At 32.5% G+C, this 17,799-nt stretch overlaps 1 protein-coding gene and 1 long non-coding RNA gene across 2 annotated transcripts; one reads left to right on the top strand and one right to left on the bottom strand.

Annotated features, from left to right (window-relative positions):
* Nucleotides 1-5,603: 5,603 nt before the first annotated feature.
* LOC123682575 lies at nucleotides 5,604-15,076 on the bottom strand. Its single transcript, XR_006747833.1, has 2 exons — nucleotides 14,075-15,076; nucleotides 5,604-13,346 (listed from the first exon to the last, which is right to left on the bottom strand). It is a non-coding gene; the product is annotated as an uncharacterized LOC123682575 (long non-coding RNA).
* Nucleotides 15,077-16,071: 995 nt separating this feature from the next.
* LOC123670573 (glycine cleavage system H protein, mitochondrial) lies at nucleotides 16,072-16,823 on the top strand. The gene has a single exon (XM_045604072.1). It carries the CDS (start codon nucleotides 16,239-16,241, stop codon nucleotides 16,728-16,730), a length of 492 nt encoding a protein of 163 aa, XP_045460028.1. The 5' UTR covers nucleotides 16,072-16,238; the 3' UTR covers nucleotides 16,731-16,823.
* The last annotated feature ends 976 nt before the right edge of the window (nucleotides 16,824-17,799 follow it).

Genomic DNA, 17,799 nt, shown 5'->3' with positions numbered 1-17,799 from the left:
GAGAGTCTTATTTTTCACCTTTTTATATCTTCAGTAAAATGTATAAAATCATCAATCCATAGAATCATTAAAGAAAAAACCATTGAAATTAACAGTTGATATTGGTTTTTAGAAAAGTTCTAGAGGTAGATATTCTGAAGATTTTAGGGTACAGAAAGTAATCATTACAAAAGTAATGGAAATATCTTGATAGTGATTAAAATTTATAATTATCAAATCCTAAAGTCAAGAATTTGTGGTGATTACATATCTTGTAAAGTTTTATATATATGAGGATTACTCTATAAATACAAACATTTTTTGTGGAACAGAATGACTACTACTTTGTTTATTGAAATACTGATGTTAATTTTAATAAATAATGCCACATACAATTTTTGGTCGTTATTGAGGCGCATACACCAATTGATTTCTAACACTTGAGAAATATCCCAAATTGAAAAAAGTACACTGAGCATCTTGGCACCTTTTAAAGAAATATTTCATGAAATTTTACTCAAAAACCGTACTTTTTGTAAAAAGTATTTGACTCGATTAGTTTTGGAGAATCTAATGAAATATCGAATTTTGCAAGTCATTAAATTGAATAATCGGAAATGGTAGAGTCTAAAACAAGAGGATTGAGCGAAATATACCTCGAAAATGTTGCTCATTTATTATAACTAGAACAATCGTTCAGTTTGCCTTAATATTTTCCAAGTAATTCAGCAAAATTTCAAAGGAATTTGTTATCAATTGAATCGTTGCCCATAGAGGGCGCTAGTTAGAACCTAGTCAATCGACCATCTGGTGTATCATGGGTTACATATTTGAAATAGCAGCCTCTTGAATAAAATGAGCTATTTTTCATATGCTGTCTTGATGGTCAATTTCTCAATGTTTAATATCAAATTGAGAGGTTGGAATAAATGAACGCAAAAATGCATAACCGCTCAATCCTACGTCAGCAGAGGAGTAAAGAGATATATACATATATATCAAAATAATCGACTGCTATTTGAGCGCTCATCTACAAACCAGTCGATCTATTATTTTTTGTCTTAATGTTTGTAATTTTCGAATTTTGAATCAGAGGTGTCCTCAAAAGATTAGTTTTTATTCAAATTCTATTTGTCCGTCCGTCTGTGTGTATACACGATAACTTCCGAACGGAAATGCTAGAAATACTTAAAAAATATGTGGTAGGTCTTGAATTTCGCGGTCAAGTTCGTTAATTAACTGCGAAATTCAAGACCTACCACATATTTTTTAACAAATTCAACCGGTGCATTTGAATAGACTCCAAAAATTAAAATTTTTTAAGTCTTCTTCTCTGCGACTTATGTTACTATAACTGCTGGAGAAGAAAATCTATAGGAAATAAATTATCTTCGTTGAAGAGCTATAGGCAACTAGCAATTCTCCAACATGTATAAAGTGTTGCGTAGATAGTTGTTCATGAAGATGTTTCAACATTGTATTAGAATTCCTTATAGAATGATTTCACTAATGATTCATTAGTGCGGCAAATTGGGTATTTGCCTAGGGCGGCAATTTCGCTAGCGACGGCCCTGCTAATGAAACATCTTTACTTGTTCACTATATCAATATATTATCATGTATGTATAGATAGGAATATAGAAATTTTGAAAATGCCTTTTTGTAATCATCTGCTCTTCTCTTATTTTCTACATAAGTTTTTTAAATCTAGCTCATACAAGCTTTAGTTTTATGCAATTATCAACCAACAGAAGTTGTTTATTATTTAGAAAATTATATGATGTAATTAACCGAAGGATCCTTCATTGGTTATTTGGTCTGTATAAATCATATTTGTTACTTGATAAAAGTAGATAATAATTTTCAATTGACGATGCATATCCACATATTTTCTACTCAATCATCAATATTATTTAGACTCTTTATGCAAGTTCTTGCAATGAAAAATGTAAGTGTACTTCTAAAGACGCAGTAGGAAATGTTCAAATTGATACAGTTGCAAGTTGCAATACCAAAATAAGAACGTGAGCGACCTATTAGCAAAAGCACACGAAGAATGTCGAACTCCTTTTAAAATAAATGATAAAAATAAATGATTTCCATATCAACAAAAGTTCATACTGAAAAGAGACCTCAGGAATTGCAACAATTAAGCCAAATTCAATAGTAGAAGAATGTCCAATAATTGACTAAATTTATTGTTAATAGTGCTAGTGCAAGAAATTGTGATCACTTTTGGGATGAACAAAAATTTTGTTCTTCGATTGAAAAATTTCCACTCGAACATTGAATTTCAGACTATTCCAAACAATATTGGTTTCGTGTCTGTCTGTATGTGTGTCCGCAAATACTTTTAACAGTCTTAATTTTTAAAGTCTTATCCGATTTCAATGGAATTTGGTATGCATATTCAGTTTGTCCGTTGATGATTTTCAAACAAATTTATTATCTTCCATATAAAGAGTAATAAATAATTGGGCATGTAAACTTGGAATTCTATGTATTTCTATACCACGCGTTCTACCACTTCTATGTTGATGAAAATTGGTATACATAATTTTAACGACTTCATCAAAACTTCAATAATATGGGATTAAAGGTGTAATTTGCTTATGCGAAAACGCAGGGCTGGCGTGAGTAAGTTTGGTGCCTGAAGCAAAGAATTTTTCGGCGCCCTGCTTAAAATGTATCGACTATCGATAATAACATAACTCTTCTCTTAACAATCAGTCCCAAAAAAAAACCTATAAAGATAAAGAATCTTGCAATCATGCTTAAAAAAATAAATTCTAGTGTTGGAAAAATATCGAAATGCTTTAATTTACAGGGTAAGAACTATTTAGAGGGCCACTACAGGGATATCGAAAACCGTTAGAAAGATAGGGTGGCTTGAATTAGAAAAAATTTGCATTATTTAGCGATGAGTATGGTGGTGTGAACAGTTCCGAAATATCTCCATTGGTTCCCGAGAAAAAACTGAAAATTCTTTTTTTTTGTATAACTCATTTGTTTTTGGAGATAACTCCACGAAATTTGGTTCACCTCATAAGGAAAATCAATATGGCACCCTAAAAAAAAATGACTATCGCGTCTCTGAAACAATGGAAAATAGAAGAAATCTAACGACACCATAAGAATCTCTATATTGGATAATGACTACAAAACGAATTTCGTGAAGTTATCTCCAGAAAAAAATAAGTTATACAGGAAAAAAAGGAAATCTCCGTGTTCAGTTTTTTCGAGATATCTCAGGAACCACTGGAGATATTTTGGATCTGTTAACACCAACATACTAACCCCTAAATAACTTAACTTTTTCGTGATTTTAGCCACCCTGTATCTCTTACGGTTTTCGACTTCCCTGTAGTGCCCCTCTAAATAGTTCTAACCCTGTATATACCAAGTATGTCTAAGGTTTTTGAAAAATATCGAAATACTCGAAAAATTATTACCTATCACATCACAAGATACAAAGGGCGGTAGGACATGCAAAAATTCAGTATTGCTTCGAAAATTAATTCGAAATACAAACATGTGAGCCTGTGAAAACATTTGCCATTTAGCACTGACTAGTTCAATGGCGTAGATCTTCTTTTTCTTAGAGGGGTAATCGAAAAAATTTTTTTTGTCGACTATAAGTTTACTCCAATCTGTAATGTGGGAAAAAGAGGTTTGATAACTTAGTTTGAAACAAATTACTCGAAATAATCAGAGTTTTTTGATTACCGATTCGATTGTTCTCACCTTATATATGGTGTTCCTAAAATGGAGGTACAGAGGGAAATGAGAGATTCCTTGGATAATTTCAAGAATCCAAAGTTCTACACACATAGCCCGCAAACACTTTGTTTTCGAGATATAGGGTGTTTCTTGTAGTCCTACTTTTTTGTGATGCTTGTATCAGTATATCGAATCTTTAGTAATCTCCGCTACAGATTGAGTACATATGTACAAAAACTCAAAATTAATTTATTCATCACATCTTACTAAGTAGTATAATTGGATCTTTATGAATTATTATTATTTGAATTTTCCTGAGGATTACTAGAGAGCTGTAAGCTCTTTGAAATTATTTTCTCGAAATCGGTAGCAGATACGACGAAACTAAATGAAACAAGTAACGAAAAAGTGTAGTACTAAACCAGAGTCTCTTTTTACCTTTTTGTAAACTACCAGTGGTTCAACACAAAAAAGTTCTGGAAGAAAAAGCGGCCACTCTTCCAGAAAAAATATCACCCTGTAGATTTGCATTCAAAATAAGCATATCACATGATGAAAACTTCAAACTGGAATATCTATGCCGAATTTAAGTTAACTATCTAGTGAAGGGAGGTGCTATGAGAAAAACACAAGAGAAAAATTAAACTTTAACACCGTGTATCTCGAAAACAAAGGGTTTGTAGGCTCATTGTCAGGACTTATTTTAAAATGAATCGAGGAACCTGTCATTTTCGTTTGTACCTCCAATTTAGGAGAACTCTGCATAGACAATTCAAAACTGATGTGTACACAAATAAATTGCAATTTGAATGAAACACTTCAAATTGTACAACACAGCAAAGACAATTCTTCGATTCGAATAGCTCAGTTCAGTTCTTTAATGACTGAAGTATTGAAATTTTGTAACGAGAATGATACAAAAAACCGAAAATAACGGGTAAGTGTATACCGATGAAGAATGCAAAAATGACAGATGGCAAAACAAGGGTGACGTAATAAAAGTAATCAATAAAAGCGATAAGAAACTCATAAACCGTAAAAGGGTCCGTTTTTTACTGCCGTGTCGATTTCAAAGAAAAGTAAAATTATTATTGATTCATTTTATGGAAAAATTTTTGTTCTTCGTCTTTGCGTGAGTTCTGAAATTTTATATTTTGGAAATCTTGGGGGGTAATTACCCCCGGTACCCCCCATTTCCAAGCCCTTGGACTAGTTTCGAATGCAAAATCGTAGTTATTTTTCTATATGTTGAATGTTTCCAAATATGTAATTCGAATGCGAAGGTAGTGCTGTGTTTCATCTTTGTGAAATACATAATGATTTTATCCCTCTTTCATAAAGGAAATAGGGAATTCTCGTTATATTGGTTGGGCTGCCATGTGTTATTCATTAACAGGCGGCTTAGTAAGGGCAGTTTTGAGATTTTTATTGCAGGGAATACAGAGACAAAAAAAAATCAAGGAAGAAATATGAAAAGGCGCCCATCAAACTGGGCCAAATTGCCACCTCTCAAATAGAGACGCCTGAAACGGTCCCTAACACCGGCCCTGCGCTAATTTAAAAAAGAAGATCTCAATATTTCACAAACTATGGAGTGTTGACTTTTTTGGGAGAAAAGGACGAGGAAGCATTGTGTCACACTCCTTGGTAGAAATTTTTCCCATTAAACGTCATTTGCGAAAAAATGGAATGTTTTATTCGCAGAGAACCATTTTTTGTGACTCGAGCTCAAATGTAGACTTCAATACGTTTGACTGTTAAACATTCAGTCTTGTTACAAGTTAATATAATAATAGCTACTACTTACAAATCTTTTTTTTAATTTTTTTTCGATTTTAGAATTGATGGGATGAATTTTTCAGGACAATTAACATTTTTTTCGATGAATACAAAAATTAATAGTATACTAGAAAATCCAATTTATTTTTTCTCAAATCCTACTATATTTACATCTGAGCACAAAACATTATATCAAACTAACAAACTACCAAACTATTAAAGGGTTTTCCCATAGACGTATCGAATAATGGAATAATAAGTGTATGGGTTTTCCAATAAGAGGTTTCATTTTGAATAGCCCGCTATCTGGGCTGATCTCACTTTTGAAGCTGTCATTTTTTGACATTTGGCAAGTTAAAACTTCGCCATTACTAAAAATTGAAGGATACACGTATGAAAAATGTATTGAAATGGTTGAAACTAGCTGAAAAAAATTGATGGAAATTTTGCAGTTCCAGTTCGTATAACTAAAGCACTTTTGATTCATCTTGAAACACCTTTTCGCCCGGCAATAGTGGAACTGGTTAAAAAATTTGAGCTTTTGGAGCAAGTAAGTGATGTGAAAAATCGAAACCGGGTGCGTCGAAAAACTGAGAATATTGCTCCTATAGCCCGTAGTGTTTGTCGATTCCTCGTCGATCTTGGGAATTAGGTATTCCACTAAAGACATTACATCGTATATTGCTTAAAGACTTAGGTCTTGAGGCTTTTGGGCTGATGGTGTAATTGGTTCTTTTACTTGATCGAAAATGAGGATGGTGCAACTGTTACGGTGAACGAATTGTGCTTCTGACCTATGATTAATAAATTTTTATGGCCGGAATTGGAATATATCAATATAGAGGACGTTTATTTTCAGCAAGACGGCTATACGTGCCACACGAGCAATAAAACAATAGCAATTTTCCAAAAAAAGAATAGTGTTCATGTTATTTCTCGGAGAGGTGATAATAACTGGCCACTAACATCTTGTGATTTTACACCTTTCGATTTTTTTATTTAGGGCTCATGGAATATGAGGTCTATGCCAATGCTCCACAATCGTTTCAAGACCTTAAAGATGGAATTCGCGAAGTTATCGAGGAGATACATCTGCAAATGTACGAATTGGTCATGGAAAATTTCATGAAAAGAATATGGTGCTTCAACCGTAGCAGTGGCGGCCATTTGGCTGATATATTGTTTTCCATCATTAATAGCGTACCTTCCTCTTCACGATGAATTAAACATACATTGATATCTCTTAAAAAAACTTTCTTTTAGATTGAAATGAAACCTCTCATTGGAAAACCCTATGATTTCAAATCAATAATAATAATAAAAAAATAATAATATCAATAATAAATAATAATTAATAGTTTTTTATTTTCTATCTTTTTTGGCGGATGCTATACTGCTAGGAAATTCTGAAGCTTACTGGATTCCAACGTTGTCTGCGAAATTTCATCTGAAGTACCGATTTATCTGAAACTTCCTTTTGAAATTTTGTATACCATACCAAAAAATACATATACGGAAGTATTCAAACAAAAGTTCAAATTTTCCTCGAAATTAACAATATAAATTAATTTCATTAACTGTATCATATATTTTGATTTGATATACAAAATCCAAAACTACACTACATACCATTGTTTGAAGAATACATAGTAGGACAACAGCATATTTGAAGATCCTTTATTTTGAAGGATTTTTTATGTCAAATATTTGCCACCAATATTCAACAAGAATTAATCAACAAATATTTGTTTCCGTATTGGTGAACAAAATAATAATGTCTTGTTTCTGAGAAATTTACTTTAATTCTTTGATTTTGAGCCTTCAACATTTAGAATTGTGTACTCTTGATCTAGAAGGATCAATGCGGTAGTGCTACCAAATTTGCACTAAATTTCTTGAAGACCAGTTTTGTCAGAATCCGAGGAAAGCTATGGAAGGCGGGCGGATTTTTTTCATTCGATTATCCTACCACTTTTGAAAATGAATATCTGATGAAATCAAAACTCTATTTCCAGTCACTATTTTTTCTGGAACCCTGAGCACACGTCCGAATCCTTGCAGATCATTTGAAAATCTATTACTCTATCAAAATCAAAACTGGATTCAACTAGTCTTGATATATTTTTTACACAAAGTGTTTTATAAAGAATCAATTCCTCGATATCCTCATCACTGGCCCCAGCAAAAATTGCTAACTCTGTCTATTCTTTTATTATCGATTCTATACTTTTACCAATAAATTATTTGATTAATGACTATATCAACAGATCACAAATCAAGATGACAAAATAAAAATTTAGATATCTTTCACTTTACTGACTTTCATGATCGTTAAGCGTGTTCGATACTTGTTCATGCTAATGCTATTCCAGTGCTAATCAAGAACATTATAACTTCCAAAATATAGGTCGGATTCATTCAATTTTTTGAGTGAACAATGACGTGATAGTGAACTTGAACGTAACGTTTAGATTTTCGAAAAACAATTGATAGTATTCCGCCAATTGAACTTTTCATTTCAAATAATTGATGTATTTTTTTTGGTTTCGCAATTATTCTGAGTAATTATCATTTTATGCATAAAAACTATTTTTTTACAATGTTGTTATTACCTAGAATTCATTAGTAATAACAATACCGAATAAAACCTATTTCAAATCAAGAGTTTGAAGTTCAAATCCATCTAAGTACTTTTAGGTAGTTCTTAAAACCTTTGCTTTGTATGAGCTGATTCGTTCTAATATGTAATCTCCACACAATGTTATAGTATATCCAAAGTCACTTGGAGGAAGCCAGAATATTTAGATTATACAAGGGTTGTCCAAGTTTCCAGAAACTCTTTTGGAACCAGGGAATCATTTCCTAATAATACTTTGAAATAAACCCAGGTAAATACCGCTAAATAGCGAATCGCGATATACACTGGCCAAGCGTTTTTATTGACAAGTTCAAGTGACTTTGAATATACTATACCTAAACATCAAGAAATATATTAAATTATTCATTTTTGCTAATATTTCTCATCTATTACCTATTCATTCAATCATTCAAGAGGAGGTGAGAGGTCTCAGAGAGGCCCAGGAGATGTTGGGAAAGAAAACATTGAACATTGATACATGTCATTTAACATATTTGAGGAACATAAATAACCTATAAACCTATGAAACCTCCATAAGGAACCATATTGAAGAATAAAACATAACTAACCACATTTGAAATATAAAAAATATTTAATAGAGCACATAAAAACAGAATAAGCAGGATGTCACGAATCCACGAATCATACAGAATGACCCACGGCAACCTGAGGTTTTTTGAATAATTGTTACTTAGTTATTATTTCTCGAAAAGTGAATTAACTTTCTCAGAACTATTGATAGATTTATAATATTTCAGATAATTCTCTTTTAGTATGAAAAATAACAAGTTGGTGACAGTCATTCTGTTGAAATCGCGAGACACATGGGTTTTCGGAAGGCTTACAGCGTAATTTATGCAATTAATTTCTTCGCTTGACTAAAAATGAACTTCATCACTAGTAAAGACAACAAAATCTTCTCGTTGTTGATAGTCTCTTGGTTATGCTTGTTGGACGATACCTACATATCTTGTGAAGGCAAGACTTCTGCAAGATGCCATGCACTGATTTCTGATTTAAGGTTCTTTTTTACAGCAAATCACCAATAATTGTTAGTGACAGTTATACCAAACCAGTTTTAATTCTTGGCCAAATCCAACGTAACGTAACCTTGAAGGGAATTACACTAATTTCTTTTTTTTTTGTTTTATAATATTAATTGATTCAATCAAATCATTTTCGAAAAATAGAGAATGGACGAATTGAATAACATCTAGACTAGTTAAGCGAAAGTATTCCAACAAGTAGTATCGAAATTTATTAATTATCACGTATTATTTCCTAATTTTATATGTAAATCCATTATTTTTCCAATAAAAGGATTTAGTTATTTGTATCTTGCCTTGTATAAGTCCGATCGGGTTCCCACTAGATGGCGTTGGAAAGATGAGATTTCGTACTACAAAAACTTTTCTGACAGTTTTGTGATTAGTTGACTCAGTTTATTTATTTATAGTCAGGACCGGTCACCAAGTGATTATACCATCTATTCTTCTCCATGGAGAACAATTTTGCTGGTGAAAAATTAGCTTCAACAGAGGCTGGTGAAAATTGACTGCTTCAGTTTTTTGCCAATAGGGACGTGGGCTTCTTTGAAGGCGGCAGAATGATATCGCCCACAAAATGGAAACAAGTTATCGAACAAAACGGCATATATTCGACCTAAATCGGATCATTCTAACTATGGTAATTAAAGACTTATCTTTCATGCAAAAATAATGGATATCTTTTACTACTATTTATAGAAACCCTATTTAATTAACGAACTGATCAGCTAATCAATAATTCAAGACATTATTTCAATGAACCCCTGATGCCTCTGATAATAGAATTCTAAAATCTACAAAAAATAGAACTACCGAATCAGCATAGCATCTAGTAGGTACCTAAGTTTGTAACTGAATGAAAAGAAGATCCTTGTTGAAAATACGCAATTCTGATCAAAATTCGCTGATTGATAACACTGGTATCTTAACTCAACTGACTTAAAACAAATGATCTTAATGCTTAGACTACAACTAAATCGAAAACTAAACATGGAGAGAGAACAGAAGTTGTTATCACCAGAGTCATAGATATCAAAGGGGTCAACATCAACATAAATACAAAATGAACGAATCTTCGTTATACAGTTTGAACATGTTCGATGTCGGGAAGTGGAATAATTTTGTGTTAATAACGTTATTTCTAAATATTATTGTTATTACTTTACTAGATGATCAATTTCCCAATCTGGCTACAGAACCCACTTTAACCTCACATGTCATGTTCAAGGTCACTTGGTCGGTTTGGCGATTTTATCGAAACTTGTTTTTTACAGCTGTAAGAAAAGAACCTTCAATCCTAATGGGGAATTCTCCTTCAAACGAAATTTGAGTATTTCTTATGGAATATCGTTAAAAAGTCAAATTCCAAACATACCATCTCAAACTTTTATTCCAAAAGAAATATCTACTACCTCGTTTCCAGTGCACAATATGGCATCAACGATGCAGATTACATGGATAGAAAAGGACATCAATCATCCTGTTACCTTGATGAGGTATGCCTACCTAATCAACGTAAGAATCAAATGTAACGTTACAGTAGGAGCCAACGACCAAGGAAAGCAAACAGAAGAGCATAGACTTCATTTTTGTCATCTCATATTTTGCATTGCATTGGTTGTATAAGCTAACCTACTAGGCGTTGTTGACACTTTGTGCAGCCGTAACGAAGCGATTTAACCATTTTTAAAAACTTGATCGTAGTGATTCAGTTCAAATTTGCAGTAATACCCCAAAATGAAGAGAATTCCCCATTCTCCTGTATGTCATCATGCTGAACGTCAAGGATTCCTAATCAAGGCTTCTGTCCTAACAATGTACTTTGCCAAACTCTCAGATTTCAAACCATCGATCCATTAGGTCCAACGAACGCATCATATCTAAAAATGCACGGTCCACTGTTTTATTGTTACTGAAAACTGAAAAGGCATTCCAAATTTCAACCCTTAGGCAATGACTCTACTCTCATCTCCCGCTGTCCAACACCGTTCCTCTATACTTGTCGTTCTAAAATCGTCATCCTGTTATATATAAAAAAAGAAACAACAGGACTAGTTCCATAATCGAGAATAAAATCACCTTTTCCGTGAAAAGTCTGCTTTACAAATTGAACGTGTTCCATAAACCAATTCGAAGTGTCCTTTTCCATAAAGTCAGGATAGTGACACTATGGCAAGAAAAAGGATCCTTTTTATTCACGCATGCTATATGACTACATCACGTAACATTGCGGTCTGTTGCGTCAATTACCTTCGTTCACTTCAATAATCTAATAATAAATAGATTGCGCATAGAGATAGAGGATTCGACTCTATTAGAAAGATGAAACACATGATGACCCAGTGCCCAACTAACTGATGTTTTGATATTGAACATATTGAACCATCGAAACTTTACATTGCGATAACGTAATTTGGTTGCCCTCATCATTGGTTGAAATTCAACCATTGTTATCCTCTCCCCCGTGGTCACGTGATCCAGAGTTTGATCTTTTTCTCTCTAATGTTGGAGTCAATGCTCTGCACTGCACCACCGCTCAAGGGCGCATCTAAATATTATAAGATTATTGGTTTTCATTGGTTTACTCTCATTTCATGATATCTTTATTTCATCAGCAAAATTTCAATTTCAATGAAATATTACCAAATGCAAGCAATAAATCACTATAGTTCTCAAAATAGCTAACCCTAGAAATTTTGATAGTTGAAAAAATGGAGCTTTCTCTGAAAGACGGTCGGTTTATGGAACCGCATCCACTTTTAAGCTCCCTTTAAAGGCGACCTTCTTATAAAGCGGTCTACTTATACCAAAAGGAGCCTTTTCTTATGGATTATGGAACTGTCTGTCATACACTTTAGTACACTATGATTTTTCTAAACCTATTCGGATTTCTATATTCATTTCAATTTAATCATATCCAGTCAAGCCGATGAATAGGCAAGAAAAATGCATAATGTAATAAAGTGTATTGAATAATATTAATAACCCTATGACATATTAACAATCTTATAGTAGTGATACAGAGAGACCAGACCTCCAGAAAGTTATGAAAAAACATAAATTAACTAACAGACAAATCAATGAACATATTATAACAATAGAAAGCTAATATAAGATGCCGGAAAACATACTGAAAAGACATATCTACTTCACGAAAAAAGTATTCTAGTTATTGAGAAGTAGGTGATTTATAAATCACTAAACATCATCAAAAATATTAATAGAAAACAAGAACAAGAAGTCATCTGCCATTACAGAATCTACAAATTACCACAAGAAATCGGGACACAAGAAATATGATAAACGAAAAAAAAAGGTATAGACGACAAATAAGACAATCAAAAGAAAAAACACTTTTGTCGACTAGTTAATGAAAAGAGAACACAGGAAAAAAATAATGAAAATTGTGAGGGGCAAGCTATTAGGAAAAATTTCGAATACTTGTGTCCCAGAAAAAATATTTCAACTCTAGAAAGAACTAATGTTGATAGCGATTCTAACTTCTCCTCATGATATAATGATGTAGATTGATGATTGTAACATCGTAGTGGCCTTTGAAATATTCTTTACCGTTTTTCTCTAATATAATTACTGAAAGCTATTCTTTTTGAAAAAAAATTAATTGTGCGTAATCGATTCTTATTCCAATATTGTTAACACCGTTTCCCAACCCGCTATGATTAAATTAAAAATATTACAAAGGTCACCACGATTTTACAGTCATTTATATAAAGACCCTGTACTTTTATTTCGGAAGCCCACTATGAAGAAAACATAAGGAAATTTAGCTCAGCTAAGAATGAAAAGTTTCACTCATATAAGAATCGAGAAGAAAAAATATACTTCTACGCAAAAATAAGTCATAATCGAAAAAACGAAAAATGAAGAAAATGGTGCTACGGTGAGTATAAGAAGTGAAAAAATCAATTAGGTGTCGTATGTGAATACCACATTTACATTAAAATGAATCATTACAGACTAAATATACGCAGGAGCACCAACTGTATGCGCTGAGCTAGGAGTGAAGTTCCAAGATGCAAGATCTAAGAAGGCACCATCACCATGGAAATACCGCCTGGAAAAGAAATTATAAATAAATACTTACCTGAATACCGAAGGTCTTCTCATAGAATCAGAAGATCAAAGTCCAGAACAAACACTTGACGAAATACTAGACATTGAAACTGAAACAGAAAATTAAGACATTAGAAATCAGAATTGTGCGATATTATCGTAGTGTTGAGAACAAAAAACCATCCGGTAAAAAAAAATCCATAAAGAAAATGTTTCAAAAAACTCCAACCATACCATTATAAGTCGTTAATTTGTTTCGGTGTAGATTCTTATTTTCACATTCAAAATATGTGATCTGGAGACTATTGCAAAACAAAATGAGCATTCTCATGCACAACACTGGAGTTAGGGTGTGTCTAAGTCTACCAAAAAATATGATTCATACCTGTTGATGTCTTGTTATAACTTTTCACCCTGAATCTCATGTCCAATGTTTGAAAATACTAGTGTACCTACAGGTACTAAATCTTGAAAAAGCTTAAAATAAAACTAGCGGCTTTTGTAGTGACCAGTCCTACCCTATTGGAAGTAGATTGACGCTAGTACATTTGATTTCCGCTTCATTTTCTATGGCGCTCATTTCAAACTCAGCTGTTCTTCTATGAAATTATTTTATTATGCAACGCTATAATTTCAGGTTTGCTCATTCTATAACAGTGAACTAATGCTTCAAAGACATCTATGACCTAACTTAAAGCCTCACAGCCAGAGTTATGCACATTCTTTGGTTAAAACGTATTCCAGGTTAAGACAGTACAATGATGTTTAAAAAATATAAGAAACTTTAATAAATGTGTGAAAATAGGTAAAAATCCATACCCCTACATTCTATACTTACCATAATAAAACTGTAAGAATGGTTGATGTCCTTGAAATGGTGGTCTTCTTTACCGTTAAATTGCTTCCTTCAACATGGCCAATCTTGTCACAGTTTTGTTTTTTGACTAATTTTTACACAATGCCAGCATGTCTTTCGGTTTCATCATACATGTCGTACCTATGATTTTTTTCATTAATTTTGCATGGAAAGCTTATGAATTTAACTCCCTGTATCTGAATTTGTTTCCTTAGTAGCAAATAGTTCTTGCAGAACCCACTAATCTATTATGTATTAGATTATGCAAATACGATGAAAGCCCCAAAAATGGCATGAAAAATTATAAGGTCTCATCCTTGAAGAATTTTTGTAGTTTGTCGCCATTTTGATTCGATTCTATTGAATTCAAAGGACATTCTATCAGGAGTTAATTGCTTTGATTCACTTCTCTTGAAACAAAAATAATTTCATTTATCCATAATTTTTAAATCAGTCACTGTGGTAGCATTCAAGACTAGCCAAAATAACTTAACATTCCTTGGTCCTTCTAGTCGGATTCTTTGATTGAATCCGAACGTAGGTCTTGAACATCCGGCAAACATTTCTCAAAACATAGAAAGTAGATTATTTCGTTTCTCACATTTATTAAATTTTTGTCGAACGATATTGCAGACATATTTTCCCATCTTGACCACACTCCACTTCCAAATTTTCACTTCCAACATTTCTTTATTTCCATCCGATCACAACACTCACGATTAACATTCCAGAACATTCTGGAAGATGAACGAAGGAAAGAATGATAAAAGATAATGATGATGCATTTTATGAATGTATGATGCAATCCTTTGCTTTTACAAAGAATCTCTATGTTCGATGCGACTACACTAACTACAATAAGTTACACCGTTACACACATGCAAAATATATATTAGTATTCTGTGCTGTATATGTAACAGTTTGAATTTTAAATTCCATTTTGTTCATTTGAAAAACTTTTAGCGCTAAAATATCCAACATTATTTTTCGCCATCAACTAAACTACACTGATTTCGAAGAAAGTGTAGCTAGTGTAGTGCAATAAGAATTGAGGTTATATTGTCAATTTCGAAAAATAGTAGCATCAAATAAATTAATCAAATTATTGTCGAATATATCAAGAATTTCCAGGGAAACAAGGGCGTAAATAGTTATTTTTTGGGGGGCTGAAAAAAATCGAAAAAATTTTCGTTCTTCGTTTCGGCGAAAATTCTAAAAATTTTGTATTTCGGACATCTTGGAGGGGGGTTTTCATAGCGGTGTCAGAACCAAGGAAAATTCAATCAGGAAATCAAAAACTTGCCTGACGAGAGAGAGAGTTCTTGAGCTCTCGTTTCATGCATCAATTGTGCCCTTGGATATCATATCCTACATACATACAGTCCTGCGATCTCTTTGTCGCATAAATCAACAAGCGCACAAAAGCTCCTATCTTCACGTACCTATATAAGTGCTTTTCTCATTTTTAGATTTTGCGTTAGGATCGAAATTAAAAAAAAAGTAATGCTGAATAACTCGCTTGTTTGAAGGCGTATACAAAATCGATTATTTCTTTCTATATGCACTTCCTCAGAATCAATTGAAAGTTTTTGAATTCATCTCCTTCGACATTTTGAAATTATTACATAGATTTTTATTATGTCTTGTTTCTGGTGTAGTTGCGAATGTTGCAATTTGGATAAACCCATGAGGTTGCATCGAACATACCTAATATTACTAAATCACTGGTTTCTCTGATAAAATTAACTGGTGGCAATGAACAATTACTCAAATTCCAATATTTATTGACAATAATGGAAGCGCATCCACCAATTCATTATATAAAATATATATTTTTTTTAATTGGGAGCTAGTGAACTGGTAATATTTTTCTTAATTAAAAAAAAATTAAATTCTTGATTAAAGTATCCAATATAATATTGAAAGAGGAGGTTCAAGAAAAAGAAAGATTCAATCTCATTCTGTGACAATTGATTAACCTCAAAAATGTAATATTTATAATTCGCTCGATTCGTAGTGTTACGAGAAGAAAGTCCGATACAATCTTCATTTGATGTTGTAATGATTCTGATAAGACTTCTTGGAATGGGCTGTTAAGAATTACAATTCGATAAGAAAATAGTACATAGTTTCATTCAATAGCAACATGTTCGTGCCTCGTGTTTTAGCGAAATCTTTGAATTTTTTAAATAAGACTACAGTATTGAGTTTAATTGATAGAAACATAAGATCATTGCATTCGACAACAGTTTTATTCGGAGAGAAGAGGTTTACCGACAAGCATGAGTGGGTGGAAGTTGATGGAAAAATAGGAACTATTGGAATATCTAAATATGCCCAGGAAGCACTTGGAGATGTTGTTTATGCACAGTTGCCTGATGTAAATGTTGTTGTTAAACAAAAAGACGAATGTGGAGCGCTGGAAAGTGTGAAAGCCGCTAGTGAAGTATTCACCCCAGTATCTGGTAAAATAGTAGCTAAAAATTCAGAAGTGGAAGAAACGCCTTCCCTCATCAATACATCCTGTTATGATAAAGGTTGGCTGTTCAAAGTTGAATTATCTGATGAGGCAGAAGTGCAGAAACTTATGACTGAAGAACAATATAAAGAATTCTTGAAGTCTGATCAAGATCATTGAAACTGAAATTCCACCCTATAACATTGAATTTATTTGTGAGGAATTATTTGTTACATAATTTATAATACAATAAATGTAATATATAACTGTTAATTAATCTTTCATTAATACCATTCCTTCATTGAATTTTTGTGATAATAGGTATTTATTTATCTTCTGACAGATCAGAAAGTGAATTATCATCATCTCTTGCCATTAGATTTTTTCCATTGAATCTAGTGATTTCTTATGTGACATCATTCTCTCAAGGATTTCTCAACCAATTTTTTTGATTTCATTATCTATTGCCCCCTGGGGATCATAATAACAATATAGATATGATTTTAGGAGTAAATTGAGTTGATATGGAGAACTCAACTCAATTTGCTAGATATGGGATCTTTAAAATATTCTAAAATTCATTAAACTGGCTGTCATTGAACCAAAATTCTTTATGAAGAATCAACTTTATTAACTGAGTATTTGTTATGAAGTAGGCTAATTAGAATATCACCTAAAAATGGTTGGCATGGTAATTTTTTCATTTTAGTGTTTTTAATTAAATAATCACCAAATCAATTAATATTTTTTTATGAATTGTTTTCATCTGATTAAATTTTTCTAGGTATTCACAATCGAGCACTGATCGAACAATTTGACAATTCCTAAACGTTGTTGAGCCGTGTATAGTTCCATGAATAAACGGACTGAACACAATTTACATAAGAAATATCAAAAAATAATATACGGTGTTGGCATTATAACCATTTTGAATTGTATCATTTCTATTGAAAAACCTTTTACTATGACTATCTCATTGCTCACCTACTAAAATATGACAAAAAAGTAACTGGTATTGAAACATATTCATCCAATTCAAAATGAACCCATTTCGAAATCCATGAATAGCGATATAGCTTTTTTTATGCTCACACACATTGTATCTTGCCAGGTAAAACATGTGGTTAACATTCCATAAAAAATCATCTTCGCCATAAAAATTCATTGATTGCAAATTTTCCTAATCTAACCAATTCATCAAATAAATCAATTGATTCTATTGTGGAACTGAACAATTTTCATGAATTGT

This window comes from Harmonia axyridis, chromosome 1 (assembly GCF_914767665.1).
Source record: "Harmonia axyridis chromosome 1, icHarAxyr1.1, whole genome shotgun sequence".
NCBI classification, from domain to species: Eukaryota; Metazoa; Arthropoda; class Insecta; order Coleoptera; family Coccinellidae; genus Harmonia; species Harmonia axyridis.
Note: the sequence above shows the minus strand (reverse complement) of the source record. Positions and strands in the feature narration are given on the sequence as shown.